This window comes from Eupeodes corollae, chromosome 2, assembly GCF_945859685.1.
Source record: "Eupeodes corollae chromosome 2, idEupCoro1.1, whole genome shotgun sequence".
NCBI lineage: Eukaryota > Metazoa > Arthropoda > Insecta > Diptera > Syrphidae > Eupeodes > Eupeodes corollae.
In genome coordinates, this window is record NC_079148.1 from 112523790 (window position 1) to 112542459 (window position 18670).

General features: G+C 32.8%; 1 protein-coding gene across 1 annotated transcript; it reads left to right on the forward strand.

Moving 5' to 3' along the window:
- The first annotated feature begins 482 nt into the window (after positions 1-482).
- LOC129946705 (G-protein coupled receptor dmsr-1-like) lies at positions 483-16241 on the forward strand. Its single transcript, XM_056056988.1, has 2 exons — positions 483-602; positions 14929-16241. Exons 1-2 carry the CDS (start codon positions 535-537, stop codon positions 15956-15958), a joined length of 1098 nt encoding a protein of 365 aa, XP_055912963.1. The 5' UTR covers positions 483-534; the 3' UTR covers positions 15959-16241.
- Positions 16242-18670: the final 2429 nt, after the last annotated feature.

Consider the following 18670-nt stretch of genomic DNA (forward strand, 5'->3'; position numbering starts at 1 on the left):
GCAAATTTGGTAAAAATTGATACGAGTACATATAGACAAACTTTAAAGCAAGACAAATCTAGCAAGATGGGAAGTTATCAGTGTGGGTCGCATCCCAGCCTCTTTTTGCTTTTGAAAATATAAGTGATGCATATTTGCATTTATAGAATATAATAGAGTGGAGTCACGTTTATCGGCCTCAAGCTCGTCAAATTCATCGGGGAGTATTAAAATAGTTTATTTTATTTTGAAATTCTTGTTCTTCAAAAATTGCACCTGGAATTTTTTATTTCGTTGGAACACCCTTTACATTCAAATTGCCTTCTAAAAAAGTTTTATTTTATTTATCCTGCAACAACATCAGAAACAGGAAAATCTTTAAAATTTTTGATTATGTTAATTTTTCTATGAATATTAAACAATTTGACCTATTTTTTGTTGTATAAAAGTACTTTTCTAATCGATTTCACGTTTTTCTTACACCATTTAATTTCAGTCATTGATTTAATTATTAATGAGGATCTCAATACGACAGTTAAATTCAACATTACGAGAATGACAATGGGCTCAAATCAAACTGGCCCAACTTATTGTGGCAAAGGATTGGATAATTTCCATACTGGGTGAGTTTCAATACATAATTACAATTTTTTCCTCTTTAACTTTATCTAAAAGAAATGTATATAAATACTTATATAATTACTAAAATCACAGAAAAAAAAACCTAACAAAACACTTTTAATTGACCAGAATAATTATCTCTCACAATTTATTTGATATTAATTATAAAGATATAAAAAAAGATACAAGAAATGGACACCAGAATAATTTATCTAGGTCATTTAGGTTATTTGCATATAAAACCTTATTCGAATAAATCATGTAGAATTATTTTAAGTGGAAAATTGTATACTGTTATATTTTTTTCATGTATAAATTTTCCTTTTAAAATTGATTAAATGTTATTTTCTATAATGAAAATCCCATTAAATTTTATCACTGTAGCCATCAATCTGTTAAATATATGCAGAAGTAGGCACATGTAATTTTTGAAAAAGGGACATCCCTTAGATGATTGATGAATTTCCAATATTTTCAGTGATTTACGGGGAAACTATTCTTAATTGCTTTTAGATTGCTAATTATAAACTGTAATTAACATATTGTATCTGAATGGTTTTAATTCTAAATTAATAGGTATAAAGGGTTTGTCAAATTACTGTTGTACACAGGATTGTGTGTATATGTTTTTGTAATTGTAATAAATACATAGGAGTATATAGTATAAAATTATCTTGAAATTAGGTGTCCTTAAAAAACTATAATGAATGAGAATTGTTTTTATTTACACGTGTATTTGAACTGAATAGATTTTTCATACACGTGTTTAATTATAAGTTTACTCTTAAAATCAAGAACTCTGCCCATTTCATTGCCTCATAAGTCATAATGACGTTTTCACTTACGTCTTTTCAAATTTTTCTCAGTAAAGTTATCTCAATGTTTTTCAACATGATTATCAATGGGCCATGTTCAGGATTCTTGCAAACTTAGTTTGTTGACATAATTTTATTAAAACTTAATGGTTACCTTCTCACATATTTCTTATTTATGATATTTCAAAGGAAATTCAAATCTACTCTTAAATAAATACATTTCGACACAGGTTGAATACTAATCAATTGGGTATTAGGGTGGTTCTTATATGTAATCTAGTTTTTCGATTTCTAAAAGCTTATTGATTTTAGGAAAAAGCAAGACATTGTTGGTAATCTAGTCAACTTAGTTGTTTGCCCAAAGCAGATGAGGGTTGCTTAAATTTAAAACCTTTAGAAAAATTTAACTTTTAAATAACATATATGCTATGTATTTTTAACTTCAGTTTCCCTTTAAAAAGTAAATACATTTGTGTTTTTTAATAATTTTCTTTTACTGTACGTTTAAGTCAGGGACATTTTATGTTTTTTATATAGAAAAGATATTATTTTTATGTTTCAGAAAAATAAACACCTTAATGGGCATAAATAAAATACATTTATAAATTGTCTGCCTTCGAGAAAATCATAAGTTCATAAAATCATTTTCAACTTATTAATAATAAATTATTCTAGCCCGAAGCTTTTTAAACTGAATTACTTATAAGGACAAGTGAAAAATTAGTAAACATTCACATATTAATGCCAATATGGATTCTCTAGAATTAATATTGTACATGATTTCAAAACTCTTTAGGCTAATTGTTATTTGTTTTACTCTTTTATAAATACATTTATTTTTCTACTGTAGTTCCTATTAAGGAAATATTGATTGACTCTAATAATGTTAGATAATATCATTTTAACCAGAAACAATATCTATTAAAAAAGATACAAGGTTATACAATTAAATAATTAAAAAGGATAATGTACAGTTGCGTGCAATGAAAAATAGAAGTGATTTTTCAAGTATATTTAATTTGGAATAAAATGTGTTGTGTTTAATTTATTTTAACTTTTTAACTTCGAATAGGAAGTTATTACAATGGGTGCGATTTGTCAAATTGAAAATGTTTACATTTCTCAACGTTTCAAGGTCCCTAGAGTCGAAATAAAAGAGTTTTTAGAGAGATTTCTGTGCGTGCGTGTGTACGTACGTTCGTACGTCCGTATGTTCGCGACGTTTCTTTCGTCCGTTGTCCATAGCTCAAGAACCAGTAGAGATTTTGAATTAAAATAAATTTTAAAAATGCAGAAAGGATTTTTTACAATAGCAATTAAAAAAAGTTGAACATTTTGGTTAGATAGACAGATAAGTTTTTTATTCTTATTAATGAATTAATATATAACATTCCGCTCGAATATATAGACATAGTTAACATTAATATTGTATAATAAGAATAGTTAGTGACGACAATTATTTTTAAAAACACATTGCCACATAGATTTTATTTTGTGTGGGGTTACAAAAAATATAATGGAAAAAAAATAAAAAAATAGAAAAATAAAAATAGTTTTAAATATTTTTGAAAGTTAAGTTTCGTCAAACAAATCGTATTTAGTTATATACATTAGGGTGATTCAAAAAAAACAATTTTTCTTGCAAACAAGCTTAAAAGTTTAAATTCAATGTAAAAAGATGCCAGTTAAAAGTTGAGCCCTTAATATTAATATTAAGACTGTCCGCATCGCGTTTTTTCTATTTCCCGTAAGAATAATATGGAAAAATTATTCTCTGCACTTTTTGAATTTTATTGCTAGTCTGTCATGTATTATAAAAAAAGAGACTTTTACTTATTTTTGTAGAGAATCGAACGCTCTACAAAAAAGGTCTCTTATAATTTTTTGATAAACCTAATAGTTTACAAGTTATTTAAGGCCAAAGTTAAATTTATCGAAAATTTTAAGGTTTTTGATGCATTCCAGCAATTTTGATGGTTTTATTGGAACAAATCACTCAAAAAATTCATGTTTATTTTAAATTTAGTTACTTAGACAATCATTGCTAATATTTTTTTGCAATAATGCGACTAGTGAAACTTTTGAAATTATTTTTAGCATCGATTAGCTTCGAAATCATAGTCCATCTTTTTTGTTTAATCTAAACACAAAAGATTTTGTTTAATCATTTGAAATACTCACAGAAGGAATATATTAACTAACAATGGGTTTTGTTTGAATAGAAAAATTTATTCACTTTTTCAAGAATTATTTTTAAAATTACTTAGTCTAATGTAATATAAATTAATATTGCTATCTTTAGACTATTCGATTTTTCTTTGGATAACTACCGAGAATTATTAGCAATGATTGTCTAAGTAACTAAATTTAAAATAAACATGAATTTTTTGAGTGATTTGTTCCAATAAAACCATCAAAATTGCTGGAATGCATCAAAAACCTTAAAATTTTCGATAAATTTAACTTTGGCCTTAAATAACTTGTAAACTATTAGGTTTATCAAAAAATTATAAGAGACCTTTTTTGTAGAGCGTTCGATTCTCTACAAAAATAAGTAAAAGTCTCTTTTTTATAATACATGACAGACTAGCAATAAAATTCAAAAATTGCAGAGAATAATTTTTCCATATTATTCTTACGGGAAATAGAAAAACGCGATGCGGACAGTCTTAATATTAATATTAAGGGCTCAACTTTTAACTGGCATCTTTTTACATTGAATTTGAACTTTTAAGCTTGTTTGCAAAAAAAAAAAAAAAAAAAAAAAATGTTTTGAATCACCCTAATATACATATACGTTTAATTTTAGACAGTGTAACGTAGAAAAGTTTCTATTTCTTGGTTTTCTACGGCAAGAAGCCATAACTTTATTTCTTTCAAAAACTCGACAATATTTCTTATTTTACGAACTTTTATAGGAAGCGTATTAAAAAGTTTACAGGAAGCAATGGAATAGGAGTTTCTGTAGTTTGTCGAACGAAAATATGGAATATTTACTATGAAGGTGAAATTACTTCTAAGACTTCGTATGTCGGAACTCGGACTATCCAAATATCCAGCTCTTTTAAAAAACACTTTAAAAACTTAAAAAGAAATATAAATGTCTAACGGGAAGAATTTTAAAAGATCTTAAAAGTTACATTGATGGTATTAAACGATTGGTTTTGCAAACGTTACGTATAATTGATTTTTGAATGACGGTGAGTTGTTGTAGTTTGTTGATATATGCACCACTCCAACAGGGTATTCCGTATTGCAACTAGGAATGAAAAATGCCAAAATAAATCACCTTCAACAAATTCGAAGAGCAATGCTTTTTGAGGTGGTAGAAACAACAGACAAGATAGTTTTTCAAAATAGCAATGTGTTTATCCCTGTTAAGGTTTTAATCAATATAGATGCCGAGGTACTTGAAGTCTTCAACTTTTTCAATTTCAAAACAGATACCACTGCATTGAATAGCCAGTGCTACAGTATGCAATTACAAGGTCATCGGCAAAGGGTCTGACTTTCGTCGGAAAGGAAATAAAAAAAGCGAATTAACAAAAATCTAAAATAAAATTGGACCCAGCACGGATCCCTGTTGGACTCCCAAAAAACTATTTAAACCTTAATATCTCACGAACCAATAACGCTAGAGACTTAAATTAAATGTTGTATTAAATATTGTAACGTAATAACAAACAATTATATTTTTGGAAAAAAATTTAATTAACATTTTTTTTATAAATCAAAAAAAAAACTGAAAAAAATTAACACCTCGAAAACTTTACGAACAACAAATGGCTTAATCTCCAAAACAATTTTGTGCAACTAAGAAGGAGGTTTTTAACACCTGATAAGATTTTGATAAAAATTGATTACAAAATAGAAAAACCTCAAAAAAAAAATTAACAAAAGTTGGTAAACATTGATTTTTGACTTAAATATCTTTTCAAAACCTTAGGATATTGGCTTTTAACTAATTTTCCCTTTTAAAAAATATTGTAGTCACGTTCAGTAAAAACTTTGAGAAAATTGGAAAATAAAAACCTAGAAAAAAATATTAAACCTCAAATACCTTTTCAAAAATTGGAAATATTGTCTTCAAACTAATTTTATCTCAAAGAGAGTAATGTTTTCGACATTCAGTAAATTTTTAATAAAAACATTACAGTCCGTTTTTTATAAAACAAAATAAAATCTACAAAAAAGTACGCAAATTTAATAAACATTGATGTTCTCGATATTTCGTGAATAATAGAAGATATTGATTTTGAAATAGTTTCATTCATCTAATTTTTGTTTGTGTATTGTGTTTATAAGAATTAAAAACTTTTATGAAATTCTACTAAGATCAATAAAAATTGGTTTGCGAGTAAAAAATCTCGTTTACAAAACTAGATTTTGAAATCAAACTATTTCATCATATGCAAAATACTATTTGTAGTTTTCAAATTTGTTAGAATAATTTAACTGACAGCTTTTTTAACAAAACAAGAAAACCTATAAACCTTTTAAGCAAGACAAATTGTCAGACGGGATAGGAAGTAATCAGTTTGGGTCGCATCTCAGCCTCTTTTGGAAAATATGATAAGAAATGTGAACTACAATAATGTAAAAAACGTTGTTTGAAAAAAAAATGTTCAAACATAATTACAAATTTAAATCTTCAAAAATATTTCAATAAAACCACTTTTTACAAATATATACTCTACCGGACACAACACCAAGCTATATGCTTCTTATCGAAACTGGGTTATCACCACTGTACCTAAAATCACTTAGATTACATTTCAATTAAATTGTTACTCTGATGAAGAGCCACACCGATACAATTGCTAGGAAGATTTCAGCATCAGTCATAAGGTCCCAAAGTTCATGGTTTGAAGAATGGAAAAATTTAGCAGACTCGTGCGAAATACTTTTCAGCTTGACTTTGGAAAATGTTACAGAGTGGAAAACTTATCTCTGTAATTTACTGGAAAGCCACCATTACAAAGCAAGGGAAGACAACATAGAGAAGGCGAGAAGTTTACTTCACAGAGAAATATATTCAAAACTCGAATATGATTTAGGACATGGCAACTATTTCAATGACAATTTTAGCTGTGAACAAATATCTTTCCTGTTCCGAGCAAGAGGAGAGTTGTTATCTTTAAACTTTATACCGCACCGCAATGACTTAGGTCTGATTTCTTCGATGTGCAATAACAACGAAAGGGAAAAAATAGTTCATTTCATCGCAAAATGTCCAATTCTGGCAGAAATCCGACGACAAATATGGCAACAAAATATTTTAGAATAAGTTGATCTTATAGCGATTTTAAATGAGAAAACAGTTTTGTAAATTTTTCTTGATAACTCAATAAATCTAATCTAATCTAAAAAATGAACTATATTAAGTGATTTAAGAAAAAAAAACAGGTATAATATGTTTTTATGGGTCGAAAACCTCCAATACGATCCAATATTTAAGACTTCGGTGCAATATGCTCATACTTCTCCAAACAGTACCAAGAATTTCCAAAATATAATACACGTTGTTCGCCGCCATTTCTTTAAAAGTTTCTTAGTTCATTTAGTTCATAGCTTGAAAGGAACGAAAAGCTTAGGAGTTTTGACAGATTTATAGATTTTGTTATTTTTCGTAAGTTAAAGTAGATGTACCACAAGAAAGTGTGTTAGGGCCACTATTATTTTTGTCTGATGAACATTTTGGTTGCTAAGTTAATAGTAGAACTTAACTTGACTTTTCTACAAAATTGTTGACGGAACAATGTTAAAAATTACCATAGTACCTGGTACTAAAAATTCAAATCAAATCAAATGGGGTGGCGCAACAGTCCGTTGTGAACCAGGGCCTAGTGACTTACAACTCTCAACTATTCCTGTGTGCGAGTACTGTTGTCAGGAATGGAAGGGACCTACAATTTAAGGCCGAATCCGAACGGCTAGTTTTGAGAAAGCACTTTTTCATGACAAGAATTACTCTTGAAGGAATTGTCAATTCCTCGCAAGAGGCAGTACCCGCGAAAATTATTTTTTTAAATTATGGTGGCACAGGCAGGGATTGAACCCAAGACCTCTTGCATGACAGTCCAACGCACTAACCATCATGCTACGGTTACTACTAAGTACTAAAAATTATCAAAAAATTTACACACATGTTCATGCAGAAAAAATCATTCATAACAAAAATCGGGAAAAGTAAAAAAATTGATTTTACTCGAAAACAAAAATAAAAACGTTAAGCACAAAAAATATTCCCATTAAATTTTATTGTACATTAAAACTTTCCAAGCAGAAAATTTAATATCAACACGAAAAAACAAGAACACAAAAAAATATCTACGAGTATGTTGACACGAATAAAGTGTTTTGGCCAAAACATATCTAGTTTTAGTGTCTTGTGTGGCTATGAGGCATTCTATTGTTTGTATACCTTTGTGTGTCAAGGACGACAAAGAAAATATCTTAGTCGACACGCACATCACATTTTACGGCAAATAATGTTTTCCTGCTACTTTCCTATGTTGCGAGTTACTTTTGTATAAGCTTCTGGTTAAGATGTAGGTACCTATATAATCTCTTGCCCAATATTCATTGGTCAAATTTAATATGGTCAACTTATATTGGCACGACGAAACTGAAAGGATAAAGAGATAAATCGATTGAGTGGTGGCTTATATTGACAAAGAATACTCTAAGATAGGCGAAGGCCCAAATTTATAAGTGTCACAATAAGCCAACCACAAAAGCAACAGATAACATACCTATCTACCATTTCATCGTAAATATATCAATAAATTATTCACCGGAAACCACTTTATGTAACTCGCACCAATTCTTCACCTTTTTTGTTGCCATACGATATCTTCAAGTGAGGACCTTCTAATAAATCAAAGGTTTCATGATGTGTCTCGTCTTTTAGGTAAAGATGTCAACTTTTACGATGCAACTTCACTTTAAGTTCTAAGTTCCAAAGAGGCTCATAATATGAATGAGTATACTTGATTCTAGGTCACGTATACTATACATATACAGTTACTGTATAAGGACTATATGTACACTGTATAGTATGAGACTGAAGTGCGTATACATGTATTTTTCAAGTACCCAGTTTTCTGTGATATTTTGTATATATAAATATGGTAGAAGAGGACTCATGTTTGTAGGTATGAATGTAGTCCTTTTGGCTTTTATAAGTATACGAGTAGTATTAAGTATAATCACATTATTTGGATTAGATTGAGTGAACGACAAGACGAGCACCACACTGTCTGTTGGTTTGGTACACAACAGTCAACAGTAATACGTGCTTTTGATTACTTTATCTCATTAAGTTAATTGATTGAATTTCGTTTGAGACTGGAATTTATATACCAAGGATGAGCTTCTAGTGCCTACATTATATGCATATATGAATCTGTATATATATAAACTATTGCCATTTACAAGGACATTGAATGTCTTTAACTTTGTTCAAGACCATAAGATGTTTGAATACTTACAAATGGCACTAGTGTACTAGTTGACATTTACAGTTCAAGGTCTGTTAGTTTAGCAAGACAGCTTACATTTTCTGGCTAATTAGTTTGCCGACAAACTTATTTCCACCTGTTAGTGTATAGGTACGTTAGGTAGGTACAAAATGAGGAAAATGGAAAGCATATGGTATTCCTAATTAAGAAAAAAACGAATGTCCTTGACAAGCTTAAACATCTTAAGTGCTTTTGCGAGATTATTTAAAAATAGAAGAGGATTGTAAAGGGAAATTTAAAATAATTATAGTTCTTATGTAAACAGTTTCTTAATAATGTAGGTTAATATTATAAAATAAATCAACGCAAAACATATGAGTCATTTGTAAGGGAAATCCAGAATGACATTAATTTAAATTTAATTAAAAGGTTGTGTGTGTTTCTTAATGAATAAAATTAATTTATCATACTGGTTGGACATTTATGTTATGTTAACATCGTCATTATGTTTCTGGCCTTACCTTTTAGTTTAAATAAAGTAGACAACTAAATTCCACCTCTTAGATGGTTCAAACGAAAAGCTTTCACTTAAAGAAATGCCCATTGGTTTATTTTTGAAACTTCAGGATTTCAGGCGAACTGTGAAGTACAAGGAATCATTCTTTAGCCGTCCCACATGAAAGTCTAGAACACCTTTTCTTTTTCCTTTGCCATATTTAAGAATTCATTTCTAATCCCTGGCTTATTCAGGATATAAACGTAAACATAAAAGAGTTTTAAGGAATATGCTGATATCTAAGGGCCAGAGAAAAGATCCTCATTGTGCTGCGAAAAGCAAAGAGTTTTTCTTGAGCTCATAGTTTTTAATGGCTTTATTAAATTCCCATATAGGAAGTTATTATAATTGGTCCGTGGAATTCATTTTTAAAGAGACGTCTGCGCGTGCGTGTGTGATTACGACCGTACGTTCGGGAACTTTTTTCGAGTTCCACATCTCAAAAATCTGTATACATAGCAAAACGAAGCTTTATAGGAAATTGTACGGGTATTCATTCATTAGTAATCATCGATATCCTGGGAATGAAAACGACTTGACCTTGGGCGGAGCCAGACAATTTTTCAGCTTCAATCACGTTCCTCTGCATAGTTACCATCCGTAATCTAGTACCATTGCATAATTTAATCATAAGTATTATTGAAGCCCCAGTTCATGCGGAGGAAATCCTGATGAATTCAAAGAATTACAAAATTCAATTGTAATATCAATAGAATAATATTTATCAGTCAGATTATCAATAGAAAGATAAGTTTCTTGATGGGCCTGAAACTTTGAAAGAATTTTAGCATTTATGTTTGTGACAGAATCGCTTTTATGTGCTATGATCGCTCGATCGCGTAACCAATCATCCGTTTATTTATTGCTGATGTGCAACATGCCGCTGAAGAAAGTACTCAAACATTTTCTAATAGAAGACAAAATGAAATAAAATATCCTTTAGAGATAAGAGAGTTGATAATAGAGAAAAGAAGAGCTCGAAGAAAATGGCAAAATAGTAGATTTCCAGATGATAAAACAACGTTTAATCGTATAAGCAACAATCTTAAAAAACAAATTTACAAATTCAAAAATGATTCACTCAGTACATTCCTAAGGAATTTAACGACTGATGAAGCAACCGATTTTTCGCTATGGAAAGCAGCCAAGCGCCTGAAAAGAACGCAGTTACAAAACTTGCCCTTGAAATCTCAAGATGGGAAATGGATCGGTAACCCGAAAGAAAAAGCTAACCTTTTCGCTGAACATCTTGCGAATGTTTTAAGCCATGCACATCAAACGCGGCTGAAAATAACTTACAGCTTGTTGATAAGATAAATGAAAGTGAAAAACCAATTGTAAGACTTAAAGAAATAAAAAGTATGTGTTTACATCAACTACCAAATAAAAAATCACCAGGTTACGATCTAATTACTGCTCAGGTTATGAAAGAATTGCCATTGAAAGCCTTCTTAAAACTCCAATATATAATAAATGCATGCCTTAAGCACCGGTATGTCCCGCACCATTGGAAAATTGCTGAAGTAATTGTCATACCAAAGCAAGGTAAACCACCTACAGAGTACAGAAGTGACGGCTTACAGACCAATATCGCTTATACCAATTATGACAAAAGTTTTTGAAAAACTGCTACTGAAGAGACTTAGCAAAATCATAGAAGAAAGAAGGTTAATCCCAAACCATCAGTTTGGATTTAGAAATAACCATTCCACGATAGACCAAGTTCATAAAATATCGGATGTAATAGAAAAAGCATTAGAAGAAAAACAAGTATGTTCAGCTATTTTCTTAGATGTTGATCAAGCTTTTGACAAGGTTTGGCATGAGGGACTTCAGTACAAACTGCAAAAGGATCTTTCCAGGCAGTACTTTGAAATATTAAAATCGTTCATCTCAGACCCATTGTTTAGAGTAAGGTACGATCAAGAATACTCGGAATTGAAGAAAATAGAAGCCGGTATACCACAAGGAAGTGTCGTAGGTCCTACCCTGTATTTGCTATACACAAGGGATATTCCAGTTGGTAATCACACCATAATGGCTACTTTTGCAGATGATACCGCAATTTTGGTAGCCGACAAATGTGTCTCTAAGGCAGCAGTAAAACTACAAAATGCCGTCGACACTGTGAGACCTTAGAACGAAAAATGGCGTATCAAACTCAATGAAACAAAATCTTCACATATAAACTTTACAAATAAAAAGATAAACAATATTCCAATAATCATTAATAATCAAGCTGTACCTTACGCCAATACGGCCAAATACCTTGGAATGCAAAGCTAAAGTGGAAAGAGCACATCAAAAAGAAAAGAGAAGAACTAAACTTGAAATATAGAAAAATGTATTGGTTGCTTGGTAACAACTCTGATTTATCAATCCAAAACAAAAACATGCTGTATAATCAAGTACTAAAGCCTGTTTGGACCTATGGAGTCCAATTATGGGGCTGTACAAAGAAAACAAATATCGAAATCATCCAAAAATTCCAAAACAAAGTCCTTCGTGGAATAGTTAATACACCTTGGTACATAACAAATACCAATCTACATCGTTACTTACAAATAGAAATGGTTACAGAAGTTGTTAAAAAATACGCTGTATCGCAAAACCAGAGAATACTCGGAATTTCAGATCTATCCCAGATCGCTTAGACTATACCACCCCAAAAATGGTATTTGGTAAAAGATTCCATGTGTCCATCCCTTCAAGATCCTCCTGGGAAGAAGAGGGACCCCTGGAAGACGATGCGGTACACTTCTATACTGACGGTTCAAAGACGGATCACGGAGTTGGAAGTGGTATCTTCTCAGTCTATCCTATAGACTTCCCAATCAATGTAGTGTATTCCAGGCAGAAGTAATGGCGATTAAAGAAGCACTATCCTGGCTCAACGAAAACGTTATATCTTGTAAGGATATACGAATCTTCTCGGACAGCCAAGCCGCTCTTAAATCTCTCGCGTCTGTCTCCACAAACTCTCGAACAGTCCACGATTGTCAATCATCTCTGAAGGAGATGACGGAACAGTTTAACATTCACCTCATTTGGGTGCCGGGCCACAGAGACATTCCGGGAAATTGCAAAGCCGATGAGCTCGCCAAAAACGGAACACTTCTGCCTTATGTTAGACAAAAACGTAACATAGGAACACCACTTGCTACATGCAAATATCTTCTCAAGCAATATGCTTTAGAAACAACAAATACTAGATGGTCACAAAGTACCAACTGCCTGGCAACCAAGCAAATATGGCCAAGTATTGACTTAAAACGGTCAAAAGGCTTGATATCACTGAGCAGACAAAGTATAAGCTCTACAATTGGAGTAATAACGGGACACTGCCTCATAGGTAGACATGCTCTGAGGCTAGGGGTCTACACAAATGACTTCTGTAGAACCTGCATGGACGAGGAGGAAGAGGAAACAGTCCAACACCTTCTATGTACATGTCCAGCACTCTCCATTAGAAGGAATTACTTTCTCGGTAATCCCTTCTTCGATAATACCAGTGAACTGGCAACGATTGACACAAAACGTCTCTCTAACTTTATTAAAAGTACAAAATGGTTTGTTTAAATTCATTACTCTCCCATGAGTAACCTCATTAGTGGTATCACAATGGACCCTTGAGGTCTACGTGTGTCAATGATATCTGGACAGCCACTTCAACCTAACCTAACCTAAAACCAGAGACTGCAAAGTCATACTAATTCTAAAATGGAGTCCGTCTTGAATATAAGAAACTATGTTCGGAGATTAAGTAGAACCAAGCCTCATGAGCTTATGGTCTAAAAAAACATGGGAAAGTATTAAAAGTTTAAACTTCCCCCAAAGTGATTGTACAAAATTAGGAAAGAAAAATCGGAAGTCGATCCTTCAAGATTGGTCCTGATGAAGAGGTGGTTTTAGTGGTTAAAAGTCCCACACTACTTGGTGTCGAATACTGCCAAGTGTCTTTTGAAGATTTCTTACTGTCAAAAAAAAAAAACTTTTAGTATCTCTTAGCACAAATGGCAATGTTTGCCAAAAATCACCAGCGAACAGTATCACACTACCTCCCATCGGACGTTCATCAGCTCTAAAATCTAAAAAAAGTACGATTCAGAGCTTCAGGCCCACCTTTATTTACCATCGTCGATTCATCCCAAACAATAAACGTCGTTTCTATTTGCACTTAAGCTAATGAGCTTTGTTTAGAGATACTACAAAATTAACTATCTTGGCTTTGCAAATCTAAGGGCAATTTGAAAGTTGCGTGATAGTAATGTTCCATAGTAATGTTGCAGAATCCCAGATGATGCTACTGCTAATGCAATTTTTCATAGCATTCTAAATTTAGCAAGCAAAAGATTGATCAAGAACGTTTTTCCAGTCCCACCAGGTGAATCAAGAAAGAACACTTTACCACTTTTCTGCATCACCTTGTCAATTTTATAGTATTGTCTGCAAGTTGCTGGTCGTCGGTTAATTTTTCTTCATTTTCTTGAACGAAAATTGAAAGTTGGTTGGCATCATATGTTGTTTCTAAAATATAACCCCTGTCCTGGAGAAATTTTTTGTCACGTTCTTCAATCAGCTAAATGATAGACTTGACCCTGAACTTTAAACGTAGGCATACAATCTCCATGTCTGATTTCATTGACATCGAATGTCGTCATTTGGAAAGCAGAATTGTAGCAACGAATCATATCATAAAAATGTTTAGCATCTTGATGAGAATGATTTAAGACTTTTTAATGGTTCCGGTGGATCAGCAATTTCTGCCAATTAAATTTTTCCTCCTGAACAGCAGAGATCTGGAGATCCTTTAGGCCATTTGAATGTACGACAAGATTGCACTTGGTATTCATATTTCCTATTGAAACATCTTGAACAAAAGATTTTTAGATCAAACTTTTTCATTATATGCAAAATGTTGTTTCTAATTTTTAGTACCTTTCAGAAAAATAAGAAATCAACTTTACAAAAAAAAAAAAACAAGAAAACATACAAAATTAATATAATACTGGTAAGAAATGGTTTTTGGCTCAAGTAATAAGAGAACAAAAAAAGATATTGGCTTCAAACTAATCATTTCACACAAAATATTTGTACGAATATTTTGTCAAAGTTTAAAGCAAAACAAAAGAAAAAAATAACAACATTTTAAAACCGAAAAGATGGTTATAATATCAAAACTTCAGAATTAATTCAGCTATTGACATTATAACAATGTATCGAAATCTTTAATTTAACCAATCTTTCATTCATTCAAATAAATAGAAGAATGTTTTCAAATTCAGAAAGCCTACTTCGATTCACATATAACTATATTAAATGTCTTCTAAACTTTATCAATCCTTAGAATTAAAAAGGGAAATGCTCATTCCTTTGGCAAGATAGGCAAATATCATTGGTATTTGTATATACATATAACTTGTCTGTTTTATTGAATTTTTATCTTTGTCAATATTATTTTTTAATTTCAAAACTACTTTTCTTTATTTTCCAGATACAATGAGTGGCATGGTTATGTTTCCTTACTCGTCTGCATCCTCGGCATCCTAGCCAACACCTTAAACATCATAGTTTTAACTCGTCGTGAAATGCGCTCACCCACCAATGCTATTCTCACCGGACTAGCTATCGCCGATTTGACAGTCATGGTTGATTATATTCCATTCGCGTGCCACGAAAACATCCTCCCCAGCATGAACTATCCCCGCGAAAAACAATTAACCTACAGCTGGGCATGGTTCGTGAAATTTCATTCAATTTTCGCCCAAACCTGTCACACGATATCAATATGGCTGACGGTCACGTTGGCCGTGTGGCGTTATATAGCTGTCGTCTATCCCCAAAAGAATCGTTTGTGGTGTGGCATGCAGACGACTATTTTAACCATAGCCACCGCATACGTTATATGTCCGCTGATTGCTATTCCACCGCCATATCTAGCATTTAGCATAACACCTGTCAACGAGATGCTTGACAGCCAAGGCAATAAACTAGTGACAGCTGCAATGGATTTCAATACGACCATCAGCAGTATTGTCACATCAACAACGACAACTGCAGAAGGTCGCAATGTCACCCTGTACCGAGTGACAATGAGTCAATTAGCCCGCGATTACCCTTTGATTATGAAATCGAATTTCTTCATCTATAGTGTGCTTATAAAGTTGATTCCCTGCTTTGCTCTGACGATTTTGAGTGTGCGGCTAATAGCCGCCCTCTTAGAGGCCAAACGCCGACGGAAACAATTAACCAGCAACTCGAATGGAATGAAGCACATAGTGAATGGCAAGGTGGTGGACAAAGCGCGCAAAACCAGCAAAACCCTAGAGAAGGAGAAACAAACGGATCGCACAACCAAAATGTTGCTGGCAGTTTTGCTTCTCTTCCTAATCACAGAATTTCCACAGGGCATTCTGGGTCTTTTAAGTGCCTCCCTGGGAGATCCGTTCTTTGAGCAGTGTTACATCAAATTGGGTGAGTTGTGTTTTATATATTTTTTTTTGTTCCTTTTACACGGATATTAATATTTGTAAATATTTTATTGGTATATTTGATTCAAGGACGATGGTGCTTTTTTTTTGCAGAGATTTAGGTTTAGACTTATTTTGCGAAGCAGTGGGAATGTATTTTTTTTGTTTTGTTTTGAAGAGGGATTACAGAATTAATGTTGCAAATTATGTTTATGGAAATGATTATGGATACCACAGATTATAGCGATGGTTTTTGTTATAAGAATGACGAATGATGATGGGCAGAAAAAATGGCAGATAAAAGAAAGTGCGGTATAAATTTATGGCTCTAATGATTTTGGACTTGAAGAAGAATTGAATTGTATTAATTGAAAATGTAGCCACCAAATTGAAAAAGCACAATTTATTTAGAAATGTAACATCTTTTATGACGAGTTTTCATTAAGTGTCCTTCTTCTAGGAATGACATTAATTACTCTAAACTTGAATTCAGTACGCATGAAACGTCAGTTTCCAATATATAATTCAAATATTCGTATGAAAACTACAGAGCTATGATTATTTGAAGCGTTCTATTATTATTTTCTTTTGAAGATTGAGAATCAAAATGGTCTTTAATATCCTTAAATATCTCGAATATTCAACTTGTGTGTAGTTGAAGTCTGCCAAAACTAGAAGTATGTAGTTTGAAGAGAAGCATGGGTAAAGAATTCTACTACCTGCAAGTATTAGTCCTTTTTCTTAAAATAAGGTGGTTTTTACACCATTATCACTCTTATTTGAGAGATTTTCTAATTCGATGATTATACAGGATTTTCCGATGAGAAGTTTCATATTGATTTATTTTATAATAAGGGCAAACTCAAGGTGATGATACTACCCTTATTATGTAGACACAGTGTGATCACTAAGAAAGTGAGAAAGGGATTGGAAGGAGGTGTCGGTGCACATTGGTTTTGAAATCCTGAATATTGCAATGGCTCGGAAAGACAGAGTGTGGCAAGGCATTCCACATTCGCGAAGTACGGTTAAAGAACGAATCTCTGTAGTTTACGGTACGACGAAGTTGGGCTCGATTGTATACTGATAAGCAGCCCTAGAAGCACGAGTATGCAGCTGGCTATTTTTCTAGAGCATAAACCGTTAAAATAATGGTAAAAGATGGTGAGACAAGAAATATTTCGACAATATTCAAGCGACATAAATGAACTTATGATGGTAATATCACCAATCAATCTAAATGCTCTCTGTTCAGTACTGTTCAAGAGGCTTAAATAAGTTGCAGGATCAACAGCTCAGATATGAGAGTTATAATCAAGCCTTGGCAGAACAGATGGCGAGAACAACTTTTTGCATCGCCTGAGAATGATGTGATCTTTACACAAATGGTGGTTGGTGGTACACTTACCGAGAATATCGAATATCGAATGGCAAGGGGGGTATATCTCGCTTTAACGATACAAGACAGCATTGGGTGTTCGAAGCATTCAATTCCACGTGGTTTTTTATTCTCTACTGTACAATGCTGTTTGGATAAGAATTTTATGAACTTATGATATTTTGTCGTTGCAGTTCCACATTCGAAAATGAGGGATGTGATTTTGAAAACGAACATGAAAAGCTGAGAGTACTTTTGTCAGCGAAACAATGTATTGGTTTAGAAGTTTCAGACAGGAGGTCATTAATAAAAATAAAAAAGAGAGTTGGAGGTAAAAGAGAGCCCTGGGGCACACCAGCATTTATTTTATGAGTTTCAGACTTGAATCCGTCTAAAACAACTTGTATTGAACGGTTTGAAGGAAATTTTATAATCCAAAGAAGAAGAGATTCGTCGATACCGAAAACACGCATTTTGGATAAGAGAGCAAGATGCCAGATATTACCAAATGCCTTTGAAATATCAAGTGCAATAGCCCTATTTTCTCCAAAGCGATGTAAGGATTTGCTCTACTGTTTGGTGGGATAAACCATGAGATCAAAAGTGGACCTATTGCTACGAAAAGTGTACTGTCGGTCATTAAGAAGCTTTCGATCTTCGAGATATTTCTCGAGCTGGTAATTAATTAGCGTTTTCATGATCTTGGAAGGAAGGGACGTAAATGCAATCGGTCGATAGTTAGAGGGTAAGGAAGATTCGCCTTTTTTGGGAACAGGCTGGACAAATGCAGTTTTCCATCCGCTCGGAACGAGACCTGAGGAGTAGGACAGATGAAAAAGCTTACGCAGTGGTTTTGCCAGGGTTGAAGAACACCTCTTCTGAACGATAGCGGGGATTCCATCTGAACAATCGGGTTTATGTATGTTAGGATCTTTTAGGGCTCACGTCACAGTACGAGTGCGCGAAAATATTGGCCCATAGAATCACAAAGTGTTCAATGACAGACGGAGTCATAAAACACTGGCAGCGATGAATTGGCGTCAAACTGCTTAACAAAGAGATTAGCTTTCTCTAAATAGATAACAAATGGAGTGTCATTGACAAAAAGCGTAGGGGCCTAGGAAGAGGAAGAATTCCTCAAATTTGTACATATGACCAAACATTTTTACTGCTTTTGGGACATTGCAGTATTATTTGCCGCAATTTTGGGTCATGCTAAAATTCGAATATGGGAGTTACAGGCCATCCTGGCTTGCTTGATCTTTTTCCGGTTTTCCTCAGTTGGATTGGCTTTAAAACAACGGACCCTAGTAACTCCTTTACAGCTCGCATCAAACCATGCGTTTTTCTTAGGTCTGAAGCTTTCAACCCTATTCATGATAAAAGTT